The sequence below is a fragment of the Anomaloglossus baeobatrachus genome, chromosome 1, assembly GCF_048569485.1.
Source record: "Anomaloglossus baeobatrachus isolate aAnoBae1 chromosome 1, aAnoBae1.hap1, whole genome shotgun sequence".
In the NCBI taxonomy this organism is placed as follows: domain Eukaryota; kingdom Metazoa; phylum Chordata; class Amphibia; order Anura; family Aromobatidae; genus Anomaloglossus; species Anomaloglossus baeobatrachus.
This window is the reverse complement of record NC_134353.1, coordinates 859533857-859561556: the sequence shown is the minus strand read 5'-3', so window position 1 is coordinate 859561556 and position 27700 is coordinate 859533857. Positions and strand designations below refer to the sequence as shown.

At 47.0% G+C, this 27700-nt stretch overlaps 1 protein-coding gene across 1 annotated transcript in view; it reads left to right on the top strand.

Moving 5' to 3' along the window:
* The first annotated feature begins 2060 nt into the window (after positions 1-2060).
* The window catches only part of ARSB (arylsulfatase B), a 207271-nt gene continuing 181631 nt past the window's right edge, over positions 2061-27700 (top strand). Inside the window, 5 exon segments of the mRNA XM_075325679.1 lie at positions 2061-2321; positions 4276-4462; positions 11541-11731; positions 27183-27216; positions 27219-27389. Of these exon segments, the coding sequence (XP_075181794.1) occupies positions 2076-2321; positions 4276-4462; positions 11541-11731; positions 27183-27216; positions 27219-27389 (829 nt within the window). The 5' untranslated portion in view covers positions 2061-2075.

The following is a 27700-nucleotide window of genomic DNA, read 5'->3' as shown; positions in this document are numbered from 1 at the left end:
CAGGGGTGTCCAGTACAGGCAGAGCAGTGGGTGCACAGTATATAGCAATGTATATATAACACAGGAGTCACCAATGCAGGCAGAGTGGTGGGTGCACAGTATATAGCAATGTATATGATACCCAGGGGTCTCCAGTGCAGGCAGAGTGGTGGGTGCACAGTATATAGCAATGTATATGACACCCAGGGGTCTCCAGTGCAGAGTGGTGGGTGCACAATATATAGCAATGTACAGTATATGACTCCCGAGGGTCTCCAGTGCAGAGTGGTGGGTGCACAGTATATAGCAATGTATATGACTCTCGAGGGTCTCCAGTGCAGAGTGGTGGGTGCACAGTATATAGCAATGTATATGACTCTCGAGGGTCTCCAGTGCAGAGCAGTGGGTGCACAGTATATAGCAATGTACAGTATATGACTCCCGAGGGTCTCCAGTGCAGAGCAGTGGGTGCACAGTATATAGCAATGTATATGACTCCCGAGGGTCTCCAGTGCAGGCAGAGCAGTGGGTGCACAGTATATAGCAATGTATATGACACCCGAGGGTCTCCAGTGCAGAGCAGTGGGTGCACAGTATATAGCAATGTACAGTATATGACTCCCGAGGGTCTCCAGTGCAGAGCAGTGGGTGCACAGTATATAGCAATGTATATGACACCCGAGGGTCTCCAGTGCAGGCAGAGCAGTGGGTGCACAGTATATAGCAATGTATATGACACCCGAGGGTCTCCAGTGCAGAGCAGTGGGTGCACAGTATATAGCAATGTACAGTATATGACTCCCGAGGGTCTCCAGTGCAGAGCAGTGGGTGCACAGTATATAGCAATGTATATGACTCCCGAGGGTCTCCAGTGCAGGCAGAGCAGTGGGTGCACAGTATATAGCAATGTATATGACACCCGAGGGTCTCCAGTGCAGAGCAGTGGGTGCACAGTATATAGCAATGTATATCACACCCAGGGGTCTCCAGTGCAGAGTGGTGGGTGCACAGTATATAGCAATGTATATCACACCCAGGGGTCTCCAGTGCAGAGTGGTGGGTGCACAGTATATAGCAATGTATATGACTCCCGAGGGTCTCCAGTGCAGAGTGGTGGGTGCACAGTATATAGCAATGTATATGACACCCAGGGGTCTCCAGTGCAGAGTGGTGGGTGCACAGTATATAGCAATGTATATGACTCCCGGGGGTCTCCAGTGCAGAGCAGTGGGTGCACAGTATATAGCAATGTATATGACACTCGGGGGTCTCCAGTGCAGGCAGAGTGGTGGGTGCACAGTATATAGCAATGTATATGACACCCAGGGGTCTCCAGTGCAGAGTGGTGGGTGCACAGTATGTAGCAATGTATATGACACCCAGGGGTCTCCAGTGCAGAGTGGTGGGTGCACAGTATATAGCAATGTATATAACACCCAGGGGTCTCCAGTGCAGAGTGGTGGGTGCACAGTATATAGCAATGTATATGACTCCCGGGGGTCTCCAGTGCAGAGTGGTGGGTGCACAGTATATAGCAATGTATATAACACCCAGGGGTCTCCAGTGCAGAGTGGTGGGTGCACAGTATGTAGCAATGTATATGACACCCAGGGGTCTCCAGTGCAGAGTGGTGGGTGCACAGTATATAGCAATGTATATAACACCCAGGGGTCTCCAGTGCAGAGTGGTGGGTGCACAGTATATAGCAATGTATATGACTCCCGGGGGTCTCCAGTGCAGAGTGGTGGGTGCACAGTATATAGCAATGTATATAACACCCAGGGGTCTCCAGTGCAGGCAGAGCGGTGTACACAGCACCTGACCCGGCTATTCATGGCTATCATCCTTGAGCGGTCACATGCAGGCTGCACAGCGCGGGCGGAAGGTGTGGGGGGCGGGGCGGAAGGTGTGGGGGGCGGGGCGGAAGGTGTGGGGGGCGGGGCGGAAGGTGTGAGGGGCGGGGCGGAAGGTGCGGGGGGCGGGGCGGAAGGTGTGGGGGGCGGGGCGGAAGGTGTGAGGGGCGGGGCGGAAGGTGCGGGGGGCGGGGCGGTCTGTGTCAGTTCCTGCATTCCCCAGTAGAGCAGGGCAGTGTGACTATGCCGGGGATGCTGCGCTGCACTGCCCTGCTCCTCTGCCTGCCCGCCCTCACTGCCGCTCTCCCGCCGCACATAGTCTTCGTCCTGGCGGACGATCTGGGCTGGAATGATGTGGGCTTCCACGGCTCGGAGATCAGGACCCCGAATGTGGACCGTCTGAGCGCGCAGGGCGTGGAGCTGGGGGCGTACTACGTGCAGCCGCTGTGCACCCCGTCCCGCAGCCAGCTGCTGAGCGGCCGGTACCAGGTCAGCAGGGAAAGAGGGACATCGTTACTTTTGTATCACTCTTCAGGTCACGTGATCGTGTGGTCATGTGATCCAGGGGGCTGGTGTTCTGCACAGAGGGGCAGGGGGGCGGAGTCCTGTGCGCTGTGTTAGGCTAGTTTCACACTTGCGTTCAGCGCATTCCGTCACTATGGAGAATAGCGTGGTCCGTTAACGCACTGCGCTATTCTCCATAGAGTTGTATGGACGACGCACTGTAACGCAAGTGTCTGCGTTGCATCCGCTGGATGACGCAGTGTCGTTATTTTGACGCTGCGTCGGGCGGATGGAACGCAGCATGTAACTTTTTTCTGCGCTTGGCCTGTCAAAAAAACGCAACCTGCAGGAATCCGTTAGGCGTCCGTTGTTTTTATAATGGACGCCTATGGTGGCGGATTCCGTTAGAATGCATCATTTGACGGATTCCGTTGACGCAGCTGACTTTACACAACTGCGCATGCTCAGATGTGTAAAGTCAAGGAAAAAAAACTACAACGGACTGCGTTATTTTGTACGATCTGTAGCATGCGTTGTGCCAGTATATGCAACGCATCCGTTGCATCCGTCACATAACGCAATGCTACGGATCCCGTCCAACGCAAGTGTGAAACTAGCCTTATGTTGTTATTTTGTGTTACTGTATGTGATGCAGATTAGATTTAAGCAGTTTTGTTTTCATAGCAACTTAAGTTCAGTTGTAGTATTTAAGTTCCCATAACAAATTAAAGGGATTGTTCAGTTAAAATAAGTCATCACTAGTGATGAGCGAGCGCTGCCATCCTCGTAAGGCTGCTTTCACACATCTGGTTTTTGCAGTGCGGCTAAATCCGGCTCTAAAATCTATGCAACGGATGCGGCGAAAAAAACGCATCTTTTGCATAAGTTTTTACATGCGGCCTGTCTGGTTTTTGCCGGTTGCGGCAGGCTACTGAGCATGCGCAGTGGGAAAAAATGCATCCGGCGTCCATAGGCATGCATTGGAAAAAGCGCTGCATTGGCCGGATGCGGCGCGATGCAGTTTTTTTTACCGGACAAAAAACCGTGCCAGACAACATTCCATCCGGCCGCCGCATGGGCTAAATATGCTGCATGCGGCAAAAACCGGACCGAACGCAAGGCCATGCGGCACAATCCGGCACTAATGAAAGTCTATGCAGAAAAAACTCAACCGGCGGCAAAAAAACCCGTTGTGTTTTTTCTGCAAAGAGCCGGATTGTGCCGCACAGGAAAAAACAGATGTGTGAAAGCAGCCTAACAAAAAGGGCGCAACTCCAGTACCGAGTATAATGGAGGTCAATGGGAACTGGATCATTTTTCCAGATTTTACTTCTTGAGCCCCCATGAGATTGCACCAATAATATGTCCGCCCTGTGCTACTATCTGGTGAGAAGACAAATCTGTTCTGCCTATCTCAAGTGGTCACATATGCCCCTGTATGTGACTATTCACTTGGTACTATGAAGGCTCCTTGATAAATCCCTCAAAGCTATAGAGATTCCATGTCGTTTATGCGCTTGTGCATTTAAATACAGCTCTTAAAGGGAATCTGTCACCAGGTTTTTGCCACCTAATCTGAGAGCAGTAAAACATAGGGGCAGAGATCCTTATTACAGCGTTGTGTCATTTACTGGGCTGCTTAGTGTAGTTTTGATAAAATTACTGTTTAATCAGCAGTAGATTATCATTACAGGACTACTTGGCATGCTGCAGGTAGTGCAGCATATTCATGAGCTCTGTATAACTGCTAGATCTGCAGCAGAGAAAACAGTGATTTTATCAAAATGACAGCAAACAGCTCAGTAAGTGACATCGCTGGAATCAGGGTCTCTGCCCCTACATAATGCTGCTGTCTGATGAGGGAGCAAAAACCTGGTGACAGGTTCCCTTTAATGTCCTACTTTATAACATATGACCCAGTATTTTTTTCTCTCCCAAGATTCACACAGGACTGCAGCATCAGATCATTTGGCCGTGTCAGCCCAGCTGCCTACCTCTGGATGAGAAGCTGCTGCCTCAGTTACTGAAGGAAGCCGGTTATACCACACACATGGTGGGAAAATGGCACCTTGGTATATATAAAAAGGAATGCCTCCCAACCCGTAGAGGATTTGACTCTTATTTTGGTAATATATATGTTTTGTTTTTCTTTTTTTTTTTCTCCTAAAGGAGGTGGTTTACCCCTTTACTGGCCACATCGATATTATGTTGAGAAACCTTAAAGGGAACCTGTCATCAGAAATTTAGCTATAAACCTAAAAGTTCCCCCCTCTGCAGCTCCTGGGCTGCATTCTAGAAAGCTTCCTATAGTTTTTGTGGCCCCTTTTATTCCAAAATAAATACTTTATTAACTTGTACCTTTTCGTATACAAATTTCTTAAATCTTCCATGGGGGCGGGCTGCCTGATGTACGTTGCTGTCCTCCTGCCGATTTACGCCGCCCCCGAACGCTGAATTTCAAACCTCAGGACGCCGCCCCTGGGCGCCCGTGGTCCCGCGCATGCGCTGTGCTACTGTAGCGGTGCCAAGCACTGTGTGCACGTGGGACCGCTGGTGACGCTTTGCACGGGCACCGACTGCTCCGTCCGCTCCTCCCATCTATTTCCTGCTGCTGAGCAGGATGGGAAGGAGGTGACGTCCGGTCATCTGGCCAGCGAGCGTTTGCGCAGAACGCTGGAGGAATAGGCGAAAGTGCGGTCACGAGGTTATGGGCGGCACTTGCTGATGACACTCACAGCGCCGCCCATAACCTCGTGCCCGCGCAAAGCGTCACTAGCGGTCACACGTGCACGCAGTGCACGGCACCGCTACAGTAGCACAGCGCATGCGCGGGACCACGGGCGCCCAGGGTCGGCATCCTGAGGTTTGAAATTTAGCGTTCGGGGGCGGCGTAAATCGGCCGGAGGACAGCAACGTACATCAGGCAGCCCGCCCCCATGGAAGATTTAAGAAATTTGCATACGAAAAGGTACAAGTTTATAAAGTATTTATTTTGGAATAAAAGGGGCCACAAAAACTATAGGAAGCTTTCTAGAATGCAGCCCAGGAGCTGCAGAGGGGGGAACTTTTAGGTTTATAGCTAAATTTCTGATGACAGGTTCACTTTAAATACCTTGTGTTGAAAATTCTGCCTCTGAGTGGTATTGCAGACCGCTCATTTCCATCGCCTGACCCCCGGGCTCCGTGTCCTCCTAGATCCGGTCATGTTACGTCAACTGAAGCGGGCCACAGTCTTCCTGAGTGACTGGGCTGTGGATGGAGTTTCACCCCTCATCACAGCGCATCGTCACAGCCCAGCATCTCCCAGCTCTCTCCTTCACTGCAGAGCGCCACAAGCAGGAGTGACGCTGGGCTGTGATAAGCGGTGAAACACTGCCCACAGCCCCATCACTCAGGAAAACTGGCGCCGGCCGCGGTGAAGTCAGGTCAACTGGAAGTTTGACGACCTTAAAAAACTATTCATACCCCGTGAATGTTTCCCCATTTTTCACATTACACCCATAAACAAATATATTTTATTGAGATTGTATATGATATAGTGATAAGTAGGAAATATTTGTGAAGTAGAAAGGAAATTATATGGTTTTGTAAATATTCAAAAAATGTAAAGTTGGAAATTGTGATGTGCATTTGTATTCAGCCCCCCTGAATCAGTAGTTTGTAGGACCACCTATCCCTGCAATTACAGCTGCAAGTCTTTCGGGATTATCTCTACCGGTTTTGCACATCTGGAGGCTGAAGATTTCCCCATTCTTTCCAAAATATCTCTAGCTCACTGAGATTAGATGAAGACGTCTGTGAACAGCAATTTTCATGTCTTGTCATAGATTCTCAATGGGATTTAGGTCTGGGCTGTGACTTGGCCATTCACACACAGGAATATGCTCTGATCCAAACCCTTCCACTGTAGCTCTGGCAGTAGGGTGGTCATCTGGAAGGTGAACCTACACCCCAGTGTAAAGTCTTTTGTAGCCGCTAACAGGTTTTCCTCCAGGATTGCCCTGTATTTAGCTCCATCCATCCTCCCATCAACTCTGACCAGCTTCCATGTACCTGCTAAAGAAAAGCCTCCCCACACAGCATAATGCTGCCATCAAAATGTTTGGCGGGAGTGTGGTGGAGGGCACGGGGCAGGCAGTGATAATCGTGGTCAAAGGGGTCAACAGGCCGCAGCGCAGCCGTCCGTTAACCCCGCACCACACACGGGAGAACTCTGCACCCATTTAAGCGACACCATTTTCTTTCTCCCAGTAAATAAAGTCCAGGCAGCTTTTCTTTCAAAACTTTATTAATCTTCCACTTTTTCATTAGCAGCTGTCCGTATTCCAGGCACCTGGGTTCTATCTGACACCTCTAGGCCTTTCATTCCTCCACCCAACTTCACACTGGCACCGACCCGGTCCTTAAGTCTGTTGGGCCACTTCACCCCACCCCCAGGGGACCTAATGCATATGAAGGACTGCAACAGACAGTGCTCTCCCATCCGTCCCCAGGCCAGGATTCAGCCATACCCTACTCATTGAGGGTGTACAGACCTTCAGTTAGGTGAGGAAATCTTTCAGTATTCCGAGCCAGTCAATACGGATGCCAGACCCCTGACCATCAGGACTAAACCACACTTGTTGGGGATGCAGTTCAACAATCCGGACCGGATCCTGCGTGTCACGGACGCAGGGGTGACCCTTAGGGTCAGAATCTTCAAATGGGCTGTTATCACTACTTCTCCACCAGGACTCTCCTGATCCCTACTTCATATCTCTCCATTTTATATGTCTTACTCTCCTCCTATTTCTTAACTCTTTCCCTTCTCACCCAGATGCCAGGACAGCCGTGCTATTACACTGCCACCTGGTGGCTATTTAGTTAATACACATACATCGGTTACATGTTTTCACATCAGACACAGACTACCAGTGTGTCGGCTACTTCTACAGGGGTGGGCATAACCCTGACCCCCTACAGGAGTGATTTGCAGTGTTGTTTTCCACCACATATGGCGATTTGCATTTAGCCCAAATTGTTCTACTTTGGTCTCATCTTCTTCCACATGTTCACTGTGTCCCCTACTTGGAATGTAGAAGAAGGTGCTCTGTTCATATAAGAGCAAAATAGAACAGAAAATTGCAACACCTATGGAAGGCTGACGTGACTTCAGGCGTGATTGTGTAGACTTCCTAATAATGCCTTTCAGCTATGACCTGATACAGTGTAGCAAATCTGGAGCGGCTATCATAGCCAGGCAGGGAATGCAGCAACCATTTAGGGTGAACTTAGTATAGTAAAAGGTTGTAAAACCTCCACCTTAGCAATAAAGATAGGATGGGAAAGCCAAAAACATTGGACATATAAGTGAATCTCAATAAATTAGAATATCATCAAAAAGTTAATTTATTTCACAAATTCAATAAAAAACAGGAAACGCATATTATATAGTCATTACACACAGAGTGATCTATTTCAAGTGTTTATTTCCGTTTAATATTGATGATTATGGCTTCCAGCCAATGAAAACCCAAAAGTCATTATCTCAGAAAATTAGAATAATTACCACAAAACACCTGCAAAGGCTTCATAAGTGTTTAAAATTGTCACTTAGTTTGGTTCAGTAGGCTACACGATCATGGGAAGACTGCTGACTTCACAGATGTCCAGAAGGCAGTCATTCACACACTCCACAAGGAGGGTAAGCCACAAAAGGTCATTGCTAATGAACCTGGCTGTTCTGAGAGTGCTGTATCCAAGGATATTAATGAAAAGTTGAGTGGAAGGAAAAAGTGTGGTAGAAAAATGTGCACAAACAACCGGGATAACCACAGCCTTGATAGGATTGTTAAGAAAAGACCATTCAAAGATTTGCAGGAGATTCACAAAGATTGGACTGCTGCTGGAGTCAGTGCTTCAAGAGCCACCCCACACAGACGTATCCAGGACATGGGCTAAGATTGTCAGATTCCCTGTGTCAAGCCACTCATGACCAATAGACAACACTAGAAGCGTCTTACCTGGGCCAAGGAGAAAAAGAAATTGGACTGTTGCTCAGTGGTGCAATGTGTTGTTTTCAGATGAAAGTAAATTTTGCATTTCATTTGGAAATCAAGGTCCCAGAGTCCGGAGGAAGAGTGGAGAGGCCACAATCCAAGCTGGGGAGCCATGTCATCTGCTGGTGTAGGTCCACTGTGTTTTATCAAGACCAAAGTCAGCGCAGCCGTCTACCAGGAAGTTTGAGAGCACTTCATGCTTCCCTCTGCCGACAAGCTTTTTGGAGATTTTTCATTTTCCAACAGGACTTGACACCTGTCCACACTGCCAAAAGTGTGTGGATACTACAGTATGACTGTGCTTGATTGGACAGCAAACTCGCCTGACCTAAACCCCATAGAGAATCTATGGGGTATTGTCAAGAGGAAGATGAGAGACACCAGACCCAACAATGCAGATGCGCTGAAGGCTGCTATCAAAGCAACCTGAGCTTCCATAACACCTCAGCAGTGCCACAGGCTGATCGCCTCCATGCCACGCCACATTGATGCAGTAATTCATGCAAAAGGAGACCCAACCAAGTATTGAGGCATTTACTGTACAGACTTTTCATTAGACGCCAACAGTTCAGAGTTTAAATTCATTTTTTCAGTTGTTCTTATATAATATTCTAATTTTCTGAGAGAATGACTTTTGGGTTTTCATTGGCTGTAAGCCATAATAATCAACATTAACAGAAATAAACACTTGAAATACATCCTTCTGTGTGTAATGACTATATAATATATAGGAATAGATCCCTCTGTGTGTAATGACTCTATACAATATATAGGAATAGATCCCTCTGTGTGTAATGACTATATAGTATATGTGTTTTCCTTTTTGTATTGAATTACTGAAATTAACTTTTTGATGATATTCTAATTTATTAAGATGCACTTGTATACTTCAGGCAGTAATGTGTTGTACAAGTGTAGGAGTGAGGAAGATGAGGGAACTAGACTTTCAGATTCAATTCATAAGGCCCCATTACATGCAGCGACATATCTAACGATATGTCGTCGGGGTCACGGAATTCGTGACGCACATCCGGCCTTGTTAGCGACGTCGTTGCGTGTAACAGCTAGGAGCGAGTGTTAACAATCAAAAATACTCACCTAATCATTGATCGTTGACACGTCGTTCATTTTCAAAATCTCGTTGGACGTTGTGGACGTAGGTTGTTCGTCGTTCCTGAGGCAGCACACATCGCTACGTGTGACACCCCGGGAATGACGAACAGCAGCTTACCTGCGTCCTCCGGCACCGAAGTGGGCGTGTCGATAATGCGCCTGGTCTCTGCCCCTCCGCTTCTACCGTGTTTTTCCAAAAATAAGACACTGTCTTATTTTTTTTTTTTCCCCCCCAAAAAAGCACTAGGGCTTACTTTTGGAGGAGGTCTTATTCTTGGAGAAACACGGTTGGGGGTAAGTTTACTACCTCCCAAAAAAGCAGACCCCCCACTTCCCAGGAGACTCATACTCACCAGACCAGGACTTCTGCGTTGCTCCCAGGTCCTCCCTGTGATCTCTGGTCGGTGCTGCATGCCGTCCTACCCTGCTGCTAGCTGACATACTGACACACACAGCAGATCACACACGCACACAGCAGATCGCAGGCACACACAGCCGAACGCAGACTTACACAGCCGATCGCAGAAAACACAGCCGATCACAGATACACAGTCGAACGCAGACACACACAGCCGAATGCAGAAAACACACATAGCCAATTGCAGACACACAGCCGGTCGCACACATCACATCCAGCGCTTACGGCCGCAGGGAATGAAGCAAGTCACGTGTCCCGCCGCAGGTCCTGTTCGTCGCGCTGCACCGCACTGCCTCTCAGGATTCTGCCGGCGAGAAAAGATCAGTGTCGCTGGATGAGGTGAGTGTGTATGTGATCCGATGTGTGTGTGTGTGTGTGATTTGATGTTTGCATGTGCAATCCGATGTTAGTGTGTGAGATCTGGTGTGTGTGTGTGTGTGTGTGTGAGATCTGGTGTGTGTGTGTGTGTGTGTGTGATCTGATGTGGGCGGGTGTGTGATCACTGCAGGTCCTGCCGCTCAGCATTGGGTGATTGCCGGGTGCCGCTGTCTATTATGAAGGGTCCTGCAGTATCTGTAACCTTTTTAGCTGCACGGACAAAATGCTGAAAATCCCTACTAGGGCTTATTTTTGGGGGAGGTCTTATTTTTGGAAAAACACGGTATTGGTCGGCCGCTGTGTGACTTCGCTGTGACGGCGCACGAACCCCCCCCTTAACAAAGAGGTTGTTCGCCGCCCACAGTGACGTCACTAGGAAGGTAAGTACGTGTGACGGGTGTTAGCGATTTTGTGCGCCACGGGCAGCGCTTTGCCCGTGACGCACAAACGACGGGGGCGGGTACGCTCGCTAGCGATATCTTAGCGTGTAAAGCCCCCTTAAGTGGAAGAAAAATAGAAGGCTCAGTGTAATTGATCATTGACGTCAGTATCTGACATCTGTTCTGCTATAGTTTAATTACCACTTTTTTCTGCATTCATAATGCCCATTGAAAGCTACCAAAAAACCCTTCACAATAGTTTTTACAGGAAAAAAAAATTGGAAGTCGGTGTCAAGTGTGCTGTCTTGTCACAAGCTGCTGAACTGAGCTTTTTATTGTGCAATCTTTTTTTGCACATTTGTTTTACTAGTCAATTTGTTTCCTCTGTACACTCCACACCATTATAATACCCTGTTGCAGGTGCTGGCATTTTGGATGTGTCCCTATCTAACATTTCCTAATATGTAATTTTTTTCCCTAGAAATTAAATTTTGTAAAAAAAAAAAAAAAAAAAAATCCCCCAAAAAAACCTTTCAACTGTGGACATTTTAGTATGCGGCCTGTATTTCCATACTTGTTTTGCGAGTTCATTTAAACAACCATACGCACCACACCCATACTGTGGCATGGTTGCTTAGCTGGCTGTGATAACTCCCATAGAAGGAGAGGCGGATTTCTACCTTCACATCCATCCTCTGCCTCACAGGCCAGGACAGGGGTGGAGATAGGTGCATGTCTCAAATATGGCAATTCTAATTGTACCCAGAATATATGAAGATATGATCACTAACACATGTTTCACATCCAACAAAACTCTGAAAAATTTCTATAAAAATCCTGATGTAATCTGAACTTTTTTGTATGCTTCTCATTTCAGGATATCTTACCGGTGGTGAGGATTATTATACCCATAATAGAAGTTATGAAATCAAGGGTATCAATAAGACAGTATGTGCTCTTGATTTCCGAGATGGTGAAGCAATAGCCAAAGGATACGAGAAGAAATACTCCACTCACATATTTACAGAAAGAGCCGTGGATCTCATAGCTAATCACAAGCCTGAAAAAGTGAGTACACGGCTGCAAATGGGCACAGGTATTGTATGTGGTCAAAGGGAGTCTGTCGGCACAAAATGACTGTTCATTTCAGAGGCACTTGGCGCACCCTTGACGTGGCCCAAAATTAAGGTGTACCTTTTCCTCTACAGTGGACACTCTGTTTACGGTTTACGAGTTTAGCAATCATTAACAGTACAAAGCAGACTGGTATAGAAGGAGATAGGACCCTGCCCGCAAGAGCTCACAGTCTACAGGGAATGGGTGAGGATACAATAGGTGAGGACAGAGCTGGTTGCACAGTGGTGTACTGGACTGAGGGTTATTGTAGGTTGTAGGCTTGTTGGAAGAGATGGGTCTTGAGGTTACTCTTTAAGCTTTCCATGGTAGGGAAGAGTCTGATATTCTGAGGTAGAGCATTCCAGAGTATGTGGGAGGCACGGGAGAAATCTTGTATGCGATTGTGGGAAGAGGAGATAAGAGAGGAGTAGAGAAGGAGATCTTGTGAGGATCTGAGGTTGCATGCAGGTAGGTACCGGGAGACTAGGTCACAGATGTAAGGAGGAGACAGGTTGTGGATGGCTTTGTATGTCATGGTTAATGTTTTGAACTGCAGTCGTTGGGCGATGGGAAGCCAGTGAAGGGATTGGCAGAGTGCCGAGGCTGGGGAATAGCGAGGGGAGAGGTGGATTAAGCGGGCCGCAGAGTTTAGGATAGATTGGAGGGGTGCAAGAGTGTTGGAAGGGAGGCCAGAGAGCAGGAGGTTGCAGTAGTCGAGGCGGGAGATGATGAGGGTATGTACTAATGTTTTTGCTGATTCTTGATTTTAGATTTCTTGATTCTTAAGGAAAGCACGGATCCGGAAGATATTTTTGAATTGTAGTCTGCATGAGGTGAAGAGGGCTTGGATGCGTGGCTTGAAGGATAGAGCAGAGTCGAGGGTTACTCCAAGGCAACGAGTTTGTGAGACTGGGGAGAGTGAGCAACCATCAAGTTTTATGGAAAGGCTTGTTGGAGGAGATGAGTGAGGAGGAGGAAAGACAATGAACTCTGATTTGTCCATGTTAAGCTTTAGGAATCGCGCAGAGAAGAAGGATGAAATAGCAGACATACATTGTGGAATTTTGGTTGGTTAGAGAGGTAATGTCAGGTCCTGGGAGCCTGGGAGGTAGATCTGTGTGTCATCGGCATAGCGATGATACTGAAAGCTGTGGGACTCTATGAGCTGTCCCAGGCCGAAGGTGTAGATGGAGAACAGCAGGGGTCCAAGAACTGAGCCTTGGGGGACACCGACAGATAGAGGGTGAGATGAGGAAGTGGTGTGAGAATGGGAGACGCTGAAAGTTCGGTCGGTTAGGTATGAGGAGATCCAAGATAGGGCCAAGTCTGTGATGCCCAGAGATGAGAGAATCTGTAGTAGGAGGGAATGGTCTACTCTGTCGAAGGCAGAGGACAGGTCCAGGAGGAGGAGGATAGAGTAGTGTCGCTTGGCTTTGGCGGTTAGTAGATCATTGGTGACTTTGGTTATGGCAGTTTCAGTAGAGTGATGTGGTCGGAAGCCAGATTGTAGCTGGTCAAAGAGGGAGCAGGAGGAGAGGTATGAGAACAATTCAAAATGGACACTCTGTTCCAGTAGTTTTGAGGCATAGAGGAGAAGGAATATGGGGCAATAGTTTGACACAGAGGATGGGTCAAGGGAGTGCTTTTTGAGGATGGGTGTAATGGAGGCATGTTTAAAGCAAGAGGGGAATACACCACTTGTTAGTGATAGGTTGAAAAGATGGGTTAGGGCTGGGATGAGGACTGCGGTGATGTTGGGGATGAGGTGCGATGGGAGCGGTTCAAGTGCACAGGTGGTTAGATGTGATCTTCAGAGTAGAGTGAAAAGATTGTTTTCTGTCATGGTGGAGAAGCTGGATTTGGAGGAAGAGGGCTGAGTAGCTATGATGAGGGGCTGTGGTGATTGTGGGCCAAAGCTTGCTCTGATGTTGTCAATCTTCTGCTTGAAGAAGGAGGCAAAGTCTTCAGCTGAGAGGAGAGGGAGGTGGTGCTGGAGGACGGAGGAGAGAATTGAAAGTGTTTGAATAGCTGTTTAGGCTTCTGCGAGAGAGAGGATATGAGGGATGAGAAGTAGGTTTGTTTTGCAGCAGTGAGTGTGGACTTGAAGGTGGTGAGGGACTCTTTATATGCAATGAAGTGCTCAGTGGAATGAGACTTCTTCCATCTGCGCTCAGCAATTCTGGAAGCCCGTCTCAGTTCTTTAGTCTGACTCGTGTGCCAGGGTTGCCTGTTGATTGTGCGGGTTTTGGTGTTGGTGTATGTGAGGGGGGAAGCTGATTCGAGAGCTGCAGAGATTGAAGTGTTGTATAAAGTTGCAGCAGCATCTGCATCGTGTAAAATGCAATATCTGTGAGAGGGAGAAGGGACTGAGAGTGCATGTAAATCAAGGTGTTTGATATTTCTGCGAGGGTGTGAATGTTTGTGGAGGGGGGGTTGCGTACTTGGAGAAGAGAGGGAAGAGAATGTGAGTAGGTTGTGGTCAGACAGGGGGAGAGGTGAGTTAGATCGGTTAGATAGGGAACAGAGGCAAGTGAAGGTGAGGTCCAGCGTGTGGCCATCTTTGGGAGTAGCTGCAGAAGACCATTGGGTGAGGCCGAAGGAGGAAGTGAGTGTTAGAAGTTTGGAGACAGATGAGTGGGAAGTGTCAATGGGGATGTTGAAATCACCCATGATGATGGTGGGGATGTTGGTGGAAAGGAAGTGTAGTAGCCAGGTGGCGAAATGATCAAAAAAGGCAGTGGCTGGCCCTGGAGGGCGGTAAATGACAGCCAGTTTAAGGTTGGAGGGGGCGTAGATGCGTACGGCGTGCACCTCAAAAGAATGGAGAGTAACAGAGGGTGGTAGTGGAATTGGTGTAAAGGAGCATTGGTCGGCCAGGAGCAAACCAACTCCATCATGCTTGTTACAGGGTCGGAGGGGTGTGAGAGAGTTGGAGACCGCCATAAGAAAGTGCAGAAGGAGAGGCTGTGTCAGATAGGGTGAGCCAGGTTTCTGTGATGGCGAGGAAGGAAAGTTTATTAGTGATGAAAAGATCAGGAATGTAGGAAAGTTTATTGCAGACGGAGCGAGCGTTCCATAGAGCTCCTGTTAGTGGGACTGGGGGAGCGGGGGCTGGGTGGTTGGGTATGAGGTTTGAGAGGTTGCAGAAATTTGTGTTAGGTTGTGGATGAGGGTTTGAAGTGACAATAGGGATGTGGTGAGGAGGACCAGGATTAGGAGAGATATCCCCAGCAGTGAGGATAAGCAGTGAGAGTGTGAGTAGGTGGGAGCAGGAGAGGCCGTGAGATGGACGTGTGCGTCTGGAGACACTGGGTGAAATGTGGAGGAAAATATCTGAGGGGAAGGTGAGATGGACGTGTGTGTCTGGAGACACTGGGTGTAATATTGAGGAAAATGTCTGAGGGGAAGGTGAGATGGGTGGGGAGGATGGAGGGAGAGATGAATAGTTCATTACTGGCTTTAGGGATCAGAGGGGGCAGTAGAAAGTGAAGTAATATAGGGGTGAAAGTGAAGATAAACCCAAACATTGTTTACAGTGACTATGTATTTAGTTACCTTCCGGTCACTTCCGACCCAATTCTTGCATAATCCAATGCCTCATACTTATATGGTGCATACTTGTCTTGGTGCAGACTTTTAGTTGCCCCAATATATGCATATACAAGTGCAATCAGCTGTGAAGGGGTGGGGTGCAACAAGGACCTCTTGATCACTCAAAGAAACCAGATGCAGCATCACATAGGCAGAGTAAATAAAGGTCATAAAAGGAAGGTTGGGAACAATGGGGAGAGGTCACATTGAGAAGTTGGAGCATGCCAAGGGAGATATTGAAGCAAAGAGAGAACAGGTCAGATATATTGGGAAAGTAGGGTGGATTTAACATACCAGGTATTAGCACAAGTAGCATAATCATGTGTGTGGCTTGTACCTGATTAAACACAGACGTCCAAACCGGCTTAAAAGCTCTAATTGTGTCAGAACCCAGTAATCTAAGTGATATATCGTTGGATTCAGAATCTTTTTGCCTACATTAAGCTGCTCTCAGATGAGGTAGCAAAAACCTGCTGACAGATTCCGTTTAAGTGGTGAAAAAAAGTTCAGAAGTTTGTAATAATAAATACATAAATGAATTCTGTTTTGTCACCATTTTCCGAGAACCATAACTATTTTATTTTTCTGGATCTGGGGTTAAGTGAGGGCTTATTTTTGGGGCCCTGAACTGATGTTTTTACTGATGCCATTTTTGGGTAGATACAATGTATTCATTGCCTCTTATTGCTTTTTATTGCAATGTTGCAGCTGCCAAAGAAAAACAATTCTGACGTTTTTAATTGTTTTATTTTTTGCTATGCTGTTTACCGATCACATTACTTTATTTTATATTTTGCTAGATTGAATATTTCTGAACACTGCGGTACTAAATGTGTGTTTTTTGTTTTTTTTTATTGTTTTTTTCAATGGTGCAAAAGGGGGTGGTTTGAATTTTTGTGTTTTTAATATTTTTTATATTTTACAAAACCTTTTAAAAACGTTTTTATTGAATTTACTAGTCTCCTTACAATAATAATAATAATTTTTTTATTTCTATAGCGCCAACATATTCCGCAGCGCTTTACAATTCAGGAGGAACCCTGCTCGTGAGAGCTTACAATCTACAATGAGATATGGGGGGGAGGTGTGAGGTACAAGTGCTCATTTAAAACGACAATCCAGCCATCTCAAGGAAATGGGGGATAGATAATGGCTTCCTGGACCAATTGACCTGAACCTTGAGATGCATTTGGGTGGCATGGAGTTTGACGTGGGGTTATGTTGTGAGAAGTTGTAGAGGGACTGTGTGAATTGGATTTGATTGGGGTGTGTGATAGGCTACCCTAAAAAGATGCGTTTTTAGGGTGCATCTGAAGCTGAGTAAGTTGTGATTTGTCCTAACTTCTTGGGGTAGAGTGTTCCAGAAGATTGGTGCAGCTCGGAAGAAGTCTTGGGTCCGGGAGTGGGAGGTTCGAATTAGTGTGGATGTTAGTCGAAAGTCATTTGCAGAGCGTAGAGAACGGGTGGGATGATAGACCGAGACGAGGGCGGAGATGTAGGGGGGTGCCACACTGTGGAGAGCTTTGTGGATGAGAACACGCAGTTTGAATTGGATCCTGTGATATATGGGCAGCCAGTGCAATGACTGGCACAGAGCAGAGGCATCCGAGTAGCGGTTAGCTAGATAGGTGACCCTGGCTGCTGCATTAAGGATGGACTGTAGAGGAGAGAGTCTAGTTAGGGGGGGACCAATTAATAGAGAGTTACAATAGTCAAGGCGAGAGTGGAGCAGGGCCACGGTGAGGGTTTTTGTGGTTTCCATTGTGAGAAAGGGGCGGATTCTAGAGATGTTCTTGAGGTGCAAGCGGCAGGTGCTGGCAAGAAATTGTATATAGGAGGTGAAGGAGAGATCAGTGTCAAGTATAACACCCAGACAGCGGGCTTGCGGCCTAGGACTTATCGTTGTGCCACACACAGAGAGGGAGATGTCAGGTTTAGGAAGGTTGGAAGACGGAGGGAAAAGAAGAAGTTCAGTTTTGGAAAGGTTAAGTTTCAGATAGAGAGCAGACATGACATTGCAAACTGCAGTCAGGCAGTCACTGATGTTCTGTAGTACAGCGGGGGTGAGCTCAGGGGATGAGGTGTATAGCTGTGTGTCATCAGCATAAAGATGGTACTGAAAGCCGAATCTGCTGATGGTCATTCCAATTGGGGCAGTGTAAAGGGAGAAAAGAAGAGGGCCAAGGACTGAACCTTGAGGGACCCCAACAGTGAGAGGAAGAGGAGCAGATGTGGAACCAGCAAATGATACACTGAATGAACGGTCAGAAAGATAGGAAGAGAACCAGGAAAGCACAGTGTCCTTTAGGCCAACAGAATGGAGCATAGAGAGAAGGAGATGGTGGTCAACAGTGTCAAAGGCGGCAGAGAGGTCAAGAAGGATAAGCAGAGAGTGGTCACCGTTACGTTTTGCTGTCAACAGGTCATTGGTCACTTTGACAAGGGTAGTTTCTGTTGATTGTAAAGGGCGGAAGCCAGGCTGTAAAGGATCTAGAAGAGAGTGAGAGGAGAGGTAGCGGGTGAGGCGAGAGTAGACCAGACGCTCCAAGAGTTTAGAGATGAAGGGGAGATTGGAGACTGGTCTGTAGTTGCTTGTGCAGGACAGATCAAGGGAAGGTTTTTTTTAGTAATAATGGAGTAATGATAGTGTTTAAGGGGGGAGGGGAAGATACCAGAAGAGAGAGAGAGATTGAAGATTTTAGTTAGGTGAGTAGCGACAACCGGAGAGAGTGTCTGGAGTAGGTGTGAGGGAAAGGGATCAGTAGGGCAAGTAGAACGAGAAGAAGAGAGGAGCCTGGAGACTTCCTCCTCTGTGACTGGGTCAAATGTGGAAAGTGAGCTGGATGGGATATGGGGAGGGATGGGATTCACAATGCTTGGTGGCTGGGAGCTGATCTCTCGGCGGATGTTTTCTATTTTCTCTGTGAAATACTAGGACAGGTCATCAGCATGAAGGTCTGTGATGGGGGTCTGTACGTTGGGACTGAGGAGGGAGTGAAAGGTGTCAAAGAGCTTTTTTGGATTGTTGGATAGTGAGGAAATATGGGTGGTGAAGTAGGTCTGTTTGGCGAGATGAAGGGAAGAGTTGTAGGTCCTTAAGATGAACTTGTAGTGAATGAAGTTTTCTGGTGTGCAGGTTTTCCTCCATAGGCGTTCGGCACTCTTAGAGCATCGCTGGAGAAATCGAGTTTGGGATGTGAGCCAAGGCTGCTTTACTCTGTGTTTTGGAGGTTCTGAGGGTGAGGGGTGCTACTTGGTCTAGGGTACTTGTGAGTGTGTCATTGTAGTGCTTTACAGCCAGATCAGGACAGGAAAGTGAGGAGATCAGGGACAGTGACGAGTGTAAAGAGTCTGTAAGGGTCTTAAGGCCGCTTTACACGCTATGACATCGCTAATGCGAGGTTGTTGAGGTCACGGAATTTGTGACGCACATCCGGCCGCATTAGCGATGTCGTTGTGTGTGACACCTATGAGTGATTTTGAATCGTCGCAAAAACGTTCAAAATCGCTCATCGGTGACATGGGGGTCCCTTCTCAAATATCGCTGCTGCAGCGTGTACGATGTAGTTCGTCGCTCCTACGGCAGCACACATCGCTCCGTGTGACGCCGCAGCAATGAGGAACCTCACCTTGCCTGCCGCCGCCCACAATGCGGAAGGAAGGAGGTGGGCTGGATGTTACGTCCCTCTCATCTCTGCCCCTCCGCTTTGATTGTGCGGCCGCTTAGTGACGTCGCTGTGACGCCGCACGGACCGCCCCCTTAGAAAAGAGGCAGTTCGCAGGTCACAGCAACATCGCAGAGCAGGTAAGTAGTGTGACGGGTCCGGGCGATGTTGTGCGCTACGGGCAGCGATTTGCCCGTGTCGCACAACTGATGGGGGCGGGTACCCACACTAGCGATATCGGTACCGATATCGCAGCATGTAAAGTGGCCTTTAGAGTCAATGGCCTGTAGGTTTCTGAATGTGTGATAGGTGAGAGTGTGCTGGGGTGGACGAGGGTTTGTGAGCTTGAAGGAGAAGATGTTGTGGTCCGAGAGGGGAAGAGGTGAGTTGTCAAAGTCAGAGATTGAGCAGAAGCGGATAAAGACCAGGTCAAAGGTGTTACCATCTTCATGTGTCTCAGAGGATGCGAGCTGTGAGAGGCCAAGGGAGGTGGTGAGAGATAGAAGCTGGGATGTAGATGGGGAGGAGGGGCTGTTCATGGGTATGTTAAAGTCTCCTAGGATGAGGGTTGGTAATTCTGAGGCCATGAAGTGTGGCAGCCAGGCTGAAAAGTGGTCAAGGAATTGGGTGGATGAGCCTGGGGGACGGTATATGACAGCTACTCTGAGGGAGAGGGGATGGAAGAGCCTGATGGTGTGGACCTCAAAGGATGTGAATGAGAGAGATGGAGCTGGGGGGGGTGACCTGGAAAGTACATTGTGGGGACAGGAGTAAACTGACTCCACCACCATGTCTGTTTTCAGGTGTTGGTGAATGGGAAAAGTGTAAACCACCGTGAGAGATGGCAGCAGGGGAAGTAGTTTCAGAATCCTGAATCCAGGTTTCAGTGAGGGCCAGCAGATTGAGAGAGTTATTCAGAAAGTAGTTGTGGATGTAAGGAAGCTTGTTACATACAGACCCTGGATTCCAGAGAGCACAATTAAAAGAGGGAAGTGAGGGTGTACAACTAATGTTAATAAGATTATCAGGGTTTCTATGGGAGGTGGGGGAGGGGGTAAAGTTAGCACGGGGTGGACTGGGATTAGGAGAGATATCACCTGAAAGAAGTAGCAGTAGAAGGAGAAAGATCAGATTATTTTTGGACTTTTGGCATGGCTTTTTCTGAAAGACCCTGGAGCATGATGGATTGTGAGTATTCAAATAGGTGAAAAGAGCCTGGGAGCTGTACATGGGAGAGGGGAGGAGAGAGGGACTGATGTGGATGAGTGGTGATGGAGGGGGGACGGGGCGGTGAAATTGGACAGTAAAAGCACATAGGATGATAGAGATAGAAATAATGGACATGGTTGAAACAGAAGGTGTCAAAGAGTAGTTTACCTGCGGTCTCCTGCCCTGACTAACTGCCATCGAAATAACTGCCCAGCACTTGGCAACGATGGCACTTTGCATAAGATGGCACGCACATGCAGGCACCCCACACGCGTGCACCCCTTAAGGAGCACACAAATATATAGGGCAGACTAAAGGAATAGGTAAGGGGAATTGTGGGTGCTCAGCTTGTTAATGAAAATTAACAAATGCTGATCACACCAGGGAATGATTAAGGAATCAAAGGAAACAGGACACTTTTGACACCCGCCCGGACTCCAGTCTACATAGAATCACACCTTCCACCATCAGATAAGGCTAGCTTCACATTAGCGTTCATCTGCCGGTCGCCAGAAAAACTGAAAGCGCATGTTGCCGAATCAGTTGACAGCACAATGCAATGTCAATGGACTTGCGGTAACATGCGTTTGCATCCGTTTGGATGCAACTGTCTGGATCCTGTGAGATGCAGTTTTCTACCATGTTTCCAAAACGCAACATGCAGCATTTTTTCCCTTGGACATAAAACTGCAGCTCACCGGATCCTGTACATTGCAGCACTAGCTGCAATGTATTTCAATGGGCGCCGTATGTATTTTTCACGTTTGCGGTTGCCTGCGGCTGGAATGATCCTTTTCGGCATTGCAAACATGGTCTGAAGCAGATAGTTTTCTTTCTTGATCTTCAAAATCTTTATTTAAACATTAAATAAATAAAAAAAAAAAAAAAATATATATATATATATATATATATATATATATATATATATATATATATATATATATATATATATATATATATATATATATAATGATGTTAAATATATCTAGATTTATATTTAACATGACATCTATCAATATTCATTCACCTATCTTTATGTATTTATCTATAGCAATGTATCTAACTTTCACTTTATTTTTATTTTTTTTAATTTTATTTAAAATCAACTTATCTATTTATCTATCTACCGATCTATATATGTTTCTTTCCATAATCTTGCTCACTTATTTATATATATATATATATATATATATATATATATATATATATATAATATATATATATATATATATATATATATATATATATATATATATATATATATATATATATATATATATATATATATATATATATATATATATAATAAGTGAGCAAGATTATGGAAAGAAACATATATAGATCGGTAGATAGATAAATAGATAAGTTGATTTTAAATAAAATTAAAAAAAATAAAAATAAAGTGAAAGTTAGATACATTGCTATAGATAAATACATAAAGATAGGTGAATGAATATTGATAGATGTCATGTTAAATATAAATCTAGATATATTTAACATCATTATATATATATATATATATATATATATATATATATATATATATATATATATATATATATATATATATATATATATATATATATATATATATTTTTTTTTTTCTATGCATCTATCTACCTATCTATCTATGTTTTTCTCTCTCGATCTATATATCTCTGTATCTCTTCATTAGCTAACTATTGGTTTAGCTAACTATTTTTTAATTTTTTTTTTTTTAATTTAAAGTCTCTATTCTCACTCGGTCGGTCATGATCCCTCTCGGTCTCTATTCTCTCTCTGTCCATGTCGGTCTCTCTCCCCCACTCTCTCATAATCACCGATCCCCGATCATCAGCGCGGCACTGCACGGCGTTCACACTGCTCCGGCGGCTTCTCCACTTTTGAAAAAGCCGGCCGCCCATTATTCAATCTGGTATTCCTTGCTTTCTCCGCCCACCGGCGCCTATGATTGGTTGCCGTCAGACACGCCCCCACGCTGACTGACAGCTGTTTCACTGCAACCAATCACAGCTGCCTGTGGGCGGGTCTATATCATGAAGTTAAATAAATAATTAAAAAAAACGGCGTGCGGTCCCCCCAATTTTGATACCAGCCAGGGTAAAGCCACACGGCTAAAGACTGGTATTCTCAGGATGGGGAGCCCCACGTTATGGGGAGCCCCCCACCCTAACAATATCAGCCAGCAGCCGCCCAGAATAGCCGCATCCATGAGATGTGACTGTCCCGGAACTGTACCCGGCTCATCCCGAATTGCCCTGATGCGGTGGCAATTGAGGTAATAAGGAGTTAATGGCAGCAGACCATAGCTGCCACTAAGTCCTAGGTTAATCATGGCAGAAGTCTCAACGAGATACCTTCCATGATTAACCTGTAAGTTAAAGAAAATAAAAACACACATCCAAAAAATCCTTTATTTGTAATAAATGACAAAAAACAACAACCTCTTTCACCAATTTATTAAAGTCCCCAAATACCCTTCCAGGTCCGACGTAATCCAAAAAGGTCCCACGACGCTCTAAGCTTTGCTACATCAGCAGCTGACAGAGAGCGGTCACAGACCACGACCGCTCTCTGTGAGCTCCCCGCAGCGACTGAAGTGAGTCGCGCTGTCAGCGGAGCTGTCACTGAGGATACCCGCGGCCACAGATCTCAGGGGGAGGACTTCAGCTGTGGCCGCGGGTAACCTCAGTGACGGCACCGCTGATGGCGCAGATCACTGCAGTCACTCAGGGGATTTGCGGTCACTGGTGAGACCTTCACCGGTGACCGAAAATCAGGCCATGCCACACAGACAGAGCCGCGGGATGACAATGAAGTCGGGTGAAGTTCATCCGACTTCATTCTGATGGTGCGACTCTGTCTGTGTCTGCTGTCAGCGGCCATTCAGCTCTCCTACATGGCTCTGTCTGTTCTGCTGTCACTGGCCATGTAGCAGAGCTGAATGGCAGATGACATAGAATAAACGGATCCATCAAAACTAAGCTGAAAAACAGCAACCAAACGCATGTAAATGCAAGTGAACAGTCCGTTTTTTTACTGGATCCAGTAGACTGATCCAGTAAAAAAACGTTCAGGTCACTAGCGGTGGCATGCGTTGGAATCCTAAGAAAAAGGATCCAGTCACATGCAGTTTGCGTTTTTTTTGCCTTAAGGCAAAAAAACGCTAATGTGAAGCTAGCCTAAGATTTACAAAGAGGAAGATACAGTCATACATCAGTGAGTATTAAACATAATGTAAAGATGACATAGCATAAGTCACAGTAAGCAGAGTTATATACCAGGACAGAGAATTCAACTGGAGCAGAGGGGAGCAGACATTTTTCTTCAGTAAGCAGAGTTATATACCTGTGTGAAGGGAGAGAGAAGATGGATGTTAGTCCACTGCCATTGAAATAACTGCCCAGCACTTAGCAACAATGGCACTTTGCATAAGATGGCACGCATGCAGGCACCCCACACACGTCCTTAGGAGACTTGCAGCTGCGATTGTCCGATTGTTTGTGCTGTACAGAGCAGGACATCAGCATCGCCTCTGTACAGCAGAAATTATGACTTCCTATGAATGCCGGTTTGCAGCCGGCGTTCAAAGGAAGAGCGTCATGACTGACACGGAGGTGATCAGCTGACCCCTGTCATTGTGGCGCCCCTGACCTGGTCAGGCACCACTGAGTACTGCACCCATGCTGGGGACAGTACAATACAGGTAATCCAGAAGGCTGACCGAGGTGTGACTACACAGGCGCATAGTGATCAGGTCTCACACATGTACCTTTGAGAGGACCCCTGGGGATCCCAGGAGGGGGCAAAGCCTACACCTCCACTGGAATAGTGGAGGGGGCCAAAAGCCTCCATCTCCACTCAAGGGGTGTGGTAAGAGAGCCTGGTTGCTAGGTGGCGTAGGCAGGCACAAGAGGGAGAAGGAGGAGAACAGTCTGAAGCAGAGTGGGGAGGAGTGAGGAGCATGGAAGTGGAGCTCTGACAGGAGCAGCAGTGCAGGACCCTCAAGTGAGCCGGTTCAGTGTGCAGTTCAGGGGAGAGCAGGAGCAGACCCCTGGGGCTGTTGCAGTCTGACAGCGTCCGCGCAGTGGCTACCGACGGGGGAGAACGGTCACCTAGTAGTGCTACCCGAAATCCATCTTCAGCTAAAGAGAGAGCAACGGAGTGGGAAGTAAGGAGACTGCTAGGGAGAACCAGGCCCAAACGGGCGGCAGATCCCGGTGCGGGGATAGATCCACCTTTCCTTGCTAAACCTGCCGGTGTGGGGCCCTCAAAGCCCACACCACAACACTACAGAGTCCGCAGCCACGTAGCCACAGTTAGGGCCCATAGTTCACAGGAGGCAAGCAGCCGGAGTGTCCTGGTCCAGGCTACAAGCAAACGGGCCAAACGAAGGGGAGAGAGGCTTCAGCAACTTCCCTGGGTGACCCCCATAGGGACTAAAAGTCGGGGTTACCCCAAAACGCAAAGGGCTAAGGAAGGCGAGTCGGTAGTCACCCTCATCAGTCAGCCTGAAGGACACCTGGTTCCAGCCTGGTTCATCCCAGCTACGCCCGGGTTACTCACTCTGCCACCTTCCGTGAGTAAAACCCCTGAAAGACATTTCGCTTGTGTGGAGTTATTCTGCGCCTTGTGGTTCTACACACCTACACAGGGCCCTGGGGCTTGCCTCACTCTCAGGAGGCTATTACAACCGACTGCACCCACCATCAGCCCCAGGCATCCCTTAATCTGCAGTGGCGGTCCCTACTGACCGCAATTCTGAGAGTGGCGTCACGACAAATAGAAGATCTCCTACCGGTGACCAGATCCAGCTGCGTGGAGTCCCTGAAGGTAATGCACCGACACAGTGTTAGCGGGGCTTCACATCATGACAAACCATAGGCATCCTGTGATCATGTCACGGGAGTGCACTGTCAGAGATTGTCAGTGGCATTTCCGATCCACCCATGGCTGTTAGAGGCAATATAGTGGCTGATCAGATCAGCCGACATGTGCAGGGAAAGAAGCGGGCTCAGTGTGCGAGCCTGCATCAAAGGCAGGAACACAACCTAGGTCGTACCAATATGTCCAAGGTTGTGAAAGGGTTAAAAGAGTTTTCCCATGATTAAAGTACACCTTAGGCAATCTATCATGGAATAATAATAATTTCCAAAATTTAATGTTTTAAAAAAAATGTTCCTGTGCTGATATACTCGTCTATATGTGCCCCTGCTATGTGCTGTGTAATTGCGGTGTCTGGCCGTACAGCGACATGATATGATCAGACCACATTTCCTGGGAAGGGGAAGATGCAAAAGAAAGTATACAGACAGGACAATATGGGATCGCAGCTGCTTTCTGTGAGGTGAAACATGTTTAAAAACAGGCAGGGATATGTTTTATATCACAGGAAAAAAATCAGCTGTGATGCCATCCTCTGCTATCTGCATACTCTCTTTTGCATCCTTCATGGCCCAGGAGATGTGGTATGATCAGACCATGTTCCTGTACGATCAGACACGGCCATTACACAGCAGGGGCAGATATATAAGATTATCTCACCACAGGAACATTTTTATTTAACACATCCAATAATGGAAAATACTATGATTCCAAGATCTATTGATTAATATGAACTTTATTTCTGGGACAACTCCTTTAAGTTGAAAGGGAACCTGTCATCAGAAATTTAGCTTGAAACCTAAAAGTTTCCCCCTCTGCAGCTCGTGGCTGCATTCTAGCAGGTTCCTGTACTTTTTGTGGCCCCTTGTAAACTAAATTAAATACTTTATAAACTTGTACCTTTTTGCTATGTAAATTTTGTAAATCGTCCATGGGGGCGGGCTCTCTGCTGACCGTTGCTGTTCCTCCAGCACATTGACGCCATCCCCCCACGCTCCATTTCATCCATTAGGACGCCGCCCGCTGTGCCAGAGGTGCCACCCACGCCAGGATCGCTGGTGACGTGTGTCACAAGCACGAGATTATGGGCGGCGCTGTGATTGCATCGCAAGTGCCCGCCCATAATCTCGTGGGCGCGCTTTCCCCCACTGCGTCCAGCGTTCTGCGCAAGCGCTCGCCGGCCAAGTGACCCGACGTCACCTCCTTCCCATCTTACCCTGGAGCAGGGCAAGATGGGAAAAGAGGGTGACGTTGGGTCATCTGGCCAGCGAGGCGCTTGCGCAGAACGCTGGAGGAAGAGGGGAAAGTGCGGTCACGAGGTTATGGGCGGCACTTGCTGATGACACTCACAGCGCCGCCCATAACCTCATGCCTGCGCAAAACGTCACCAGCGGTCACACGTGCACACAGTGCACAGTCCCGCTACAGTCGCACAGCGCATGCGCGGGACCACGGCGCCCAGGGGCGGCGTCCTGAGATATGAAATTCAGCGTTGGGGGGCAGCGTAAATCTGCTGGAGGAACAGCAACGGTCAGCAGAGAGCCCGCCCCAATGGACGATTTACAAAATGTACATAGCAAAAGGTACAAGTTTATAAAGTATTTAATTTGGTTTTAAAAGGGGCCACAAAAAGTACAGGAACCTGCTAGAATGCAGTCCAGGAGCTGCAGAGGGGGAAACTTTTAGGTTTCAAGCTAAATTTCTGATGACAGGTTCCCTGTAAAGATTACAATCTGGCTTTCTGCAGTCACCACTAGAGGGAGCTGAGGAGGGACTGCATACTGCTTTATTATTGATTGTCCTGTATGAACATCAGAACGAGCAAATCATTTTCACCTGGTTTGCAAGTTTCGTATTCATAGAATACAAGGGGGAAAAAAAAAAGTTTTTGCCTTTTTTTGATTCCACAAATTTTTTGACGATCTGTTTTCATCAGCTCTGAATTTTGGACTTCTTTATATTAAAAAGCAAAATGGCAATTAAGTGTGGACATTTACTGTAACATAGATGTAATTAATATCAGCAATAATGTTCTTTCTGTTCTTGTCTTGCAGCCTCTGTTTCTTTACCTGCCTTATCAGGCCGTCCACGCACACTGGAGGTTCCACAGGAATATATAGAACCTTACAGCTTCATCCAGGACCAGAACAGGCGCCATTATGCTGGGATGATGTCCGCTCTGGATGAGGCTGTAGGAAATGTCACTGCTGCGCTGAAGCAATATGGATTTTGGGACAACACAGTTTTTATATTCTCTACAGGTAAATATTGAGAATTTTTATTCAATAGTATAATTCACATTTTTAACAGGTTCCCTGTTTGCATGTGACAAACTAATATTGTTGATGTGTAACCCCACAGATAGCACAGCGATAACTGAGTACAGCTAATGTAGGGGCAGATTATCCACTAAACATTGTAATCCAGTGCTGCAATGGTGGATTGAAGGGTAAGGCAGCTTTCACACTACGTTTTTTTAACATGCGTCATGAACGTTTTTTTAACGCAAAAAACGGATCCAGTGCAAATGCGTTTTCATTTCAATGCATTTGCAATGGACTCACGTCAACAT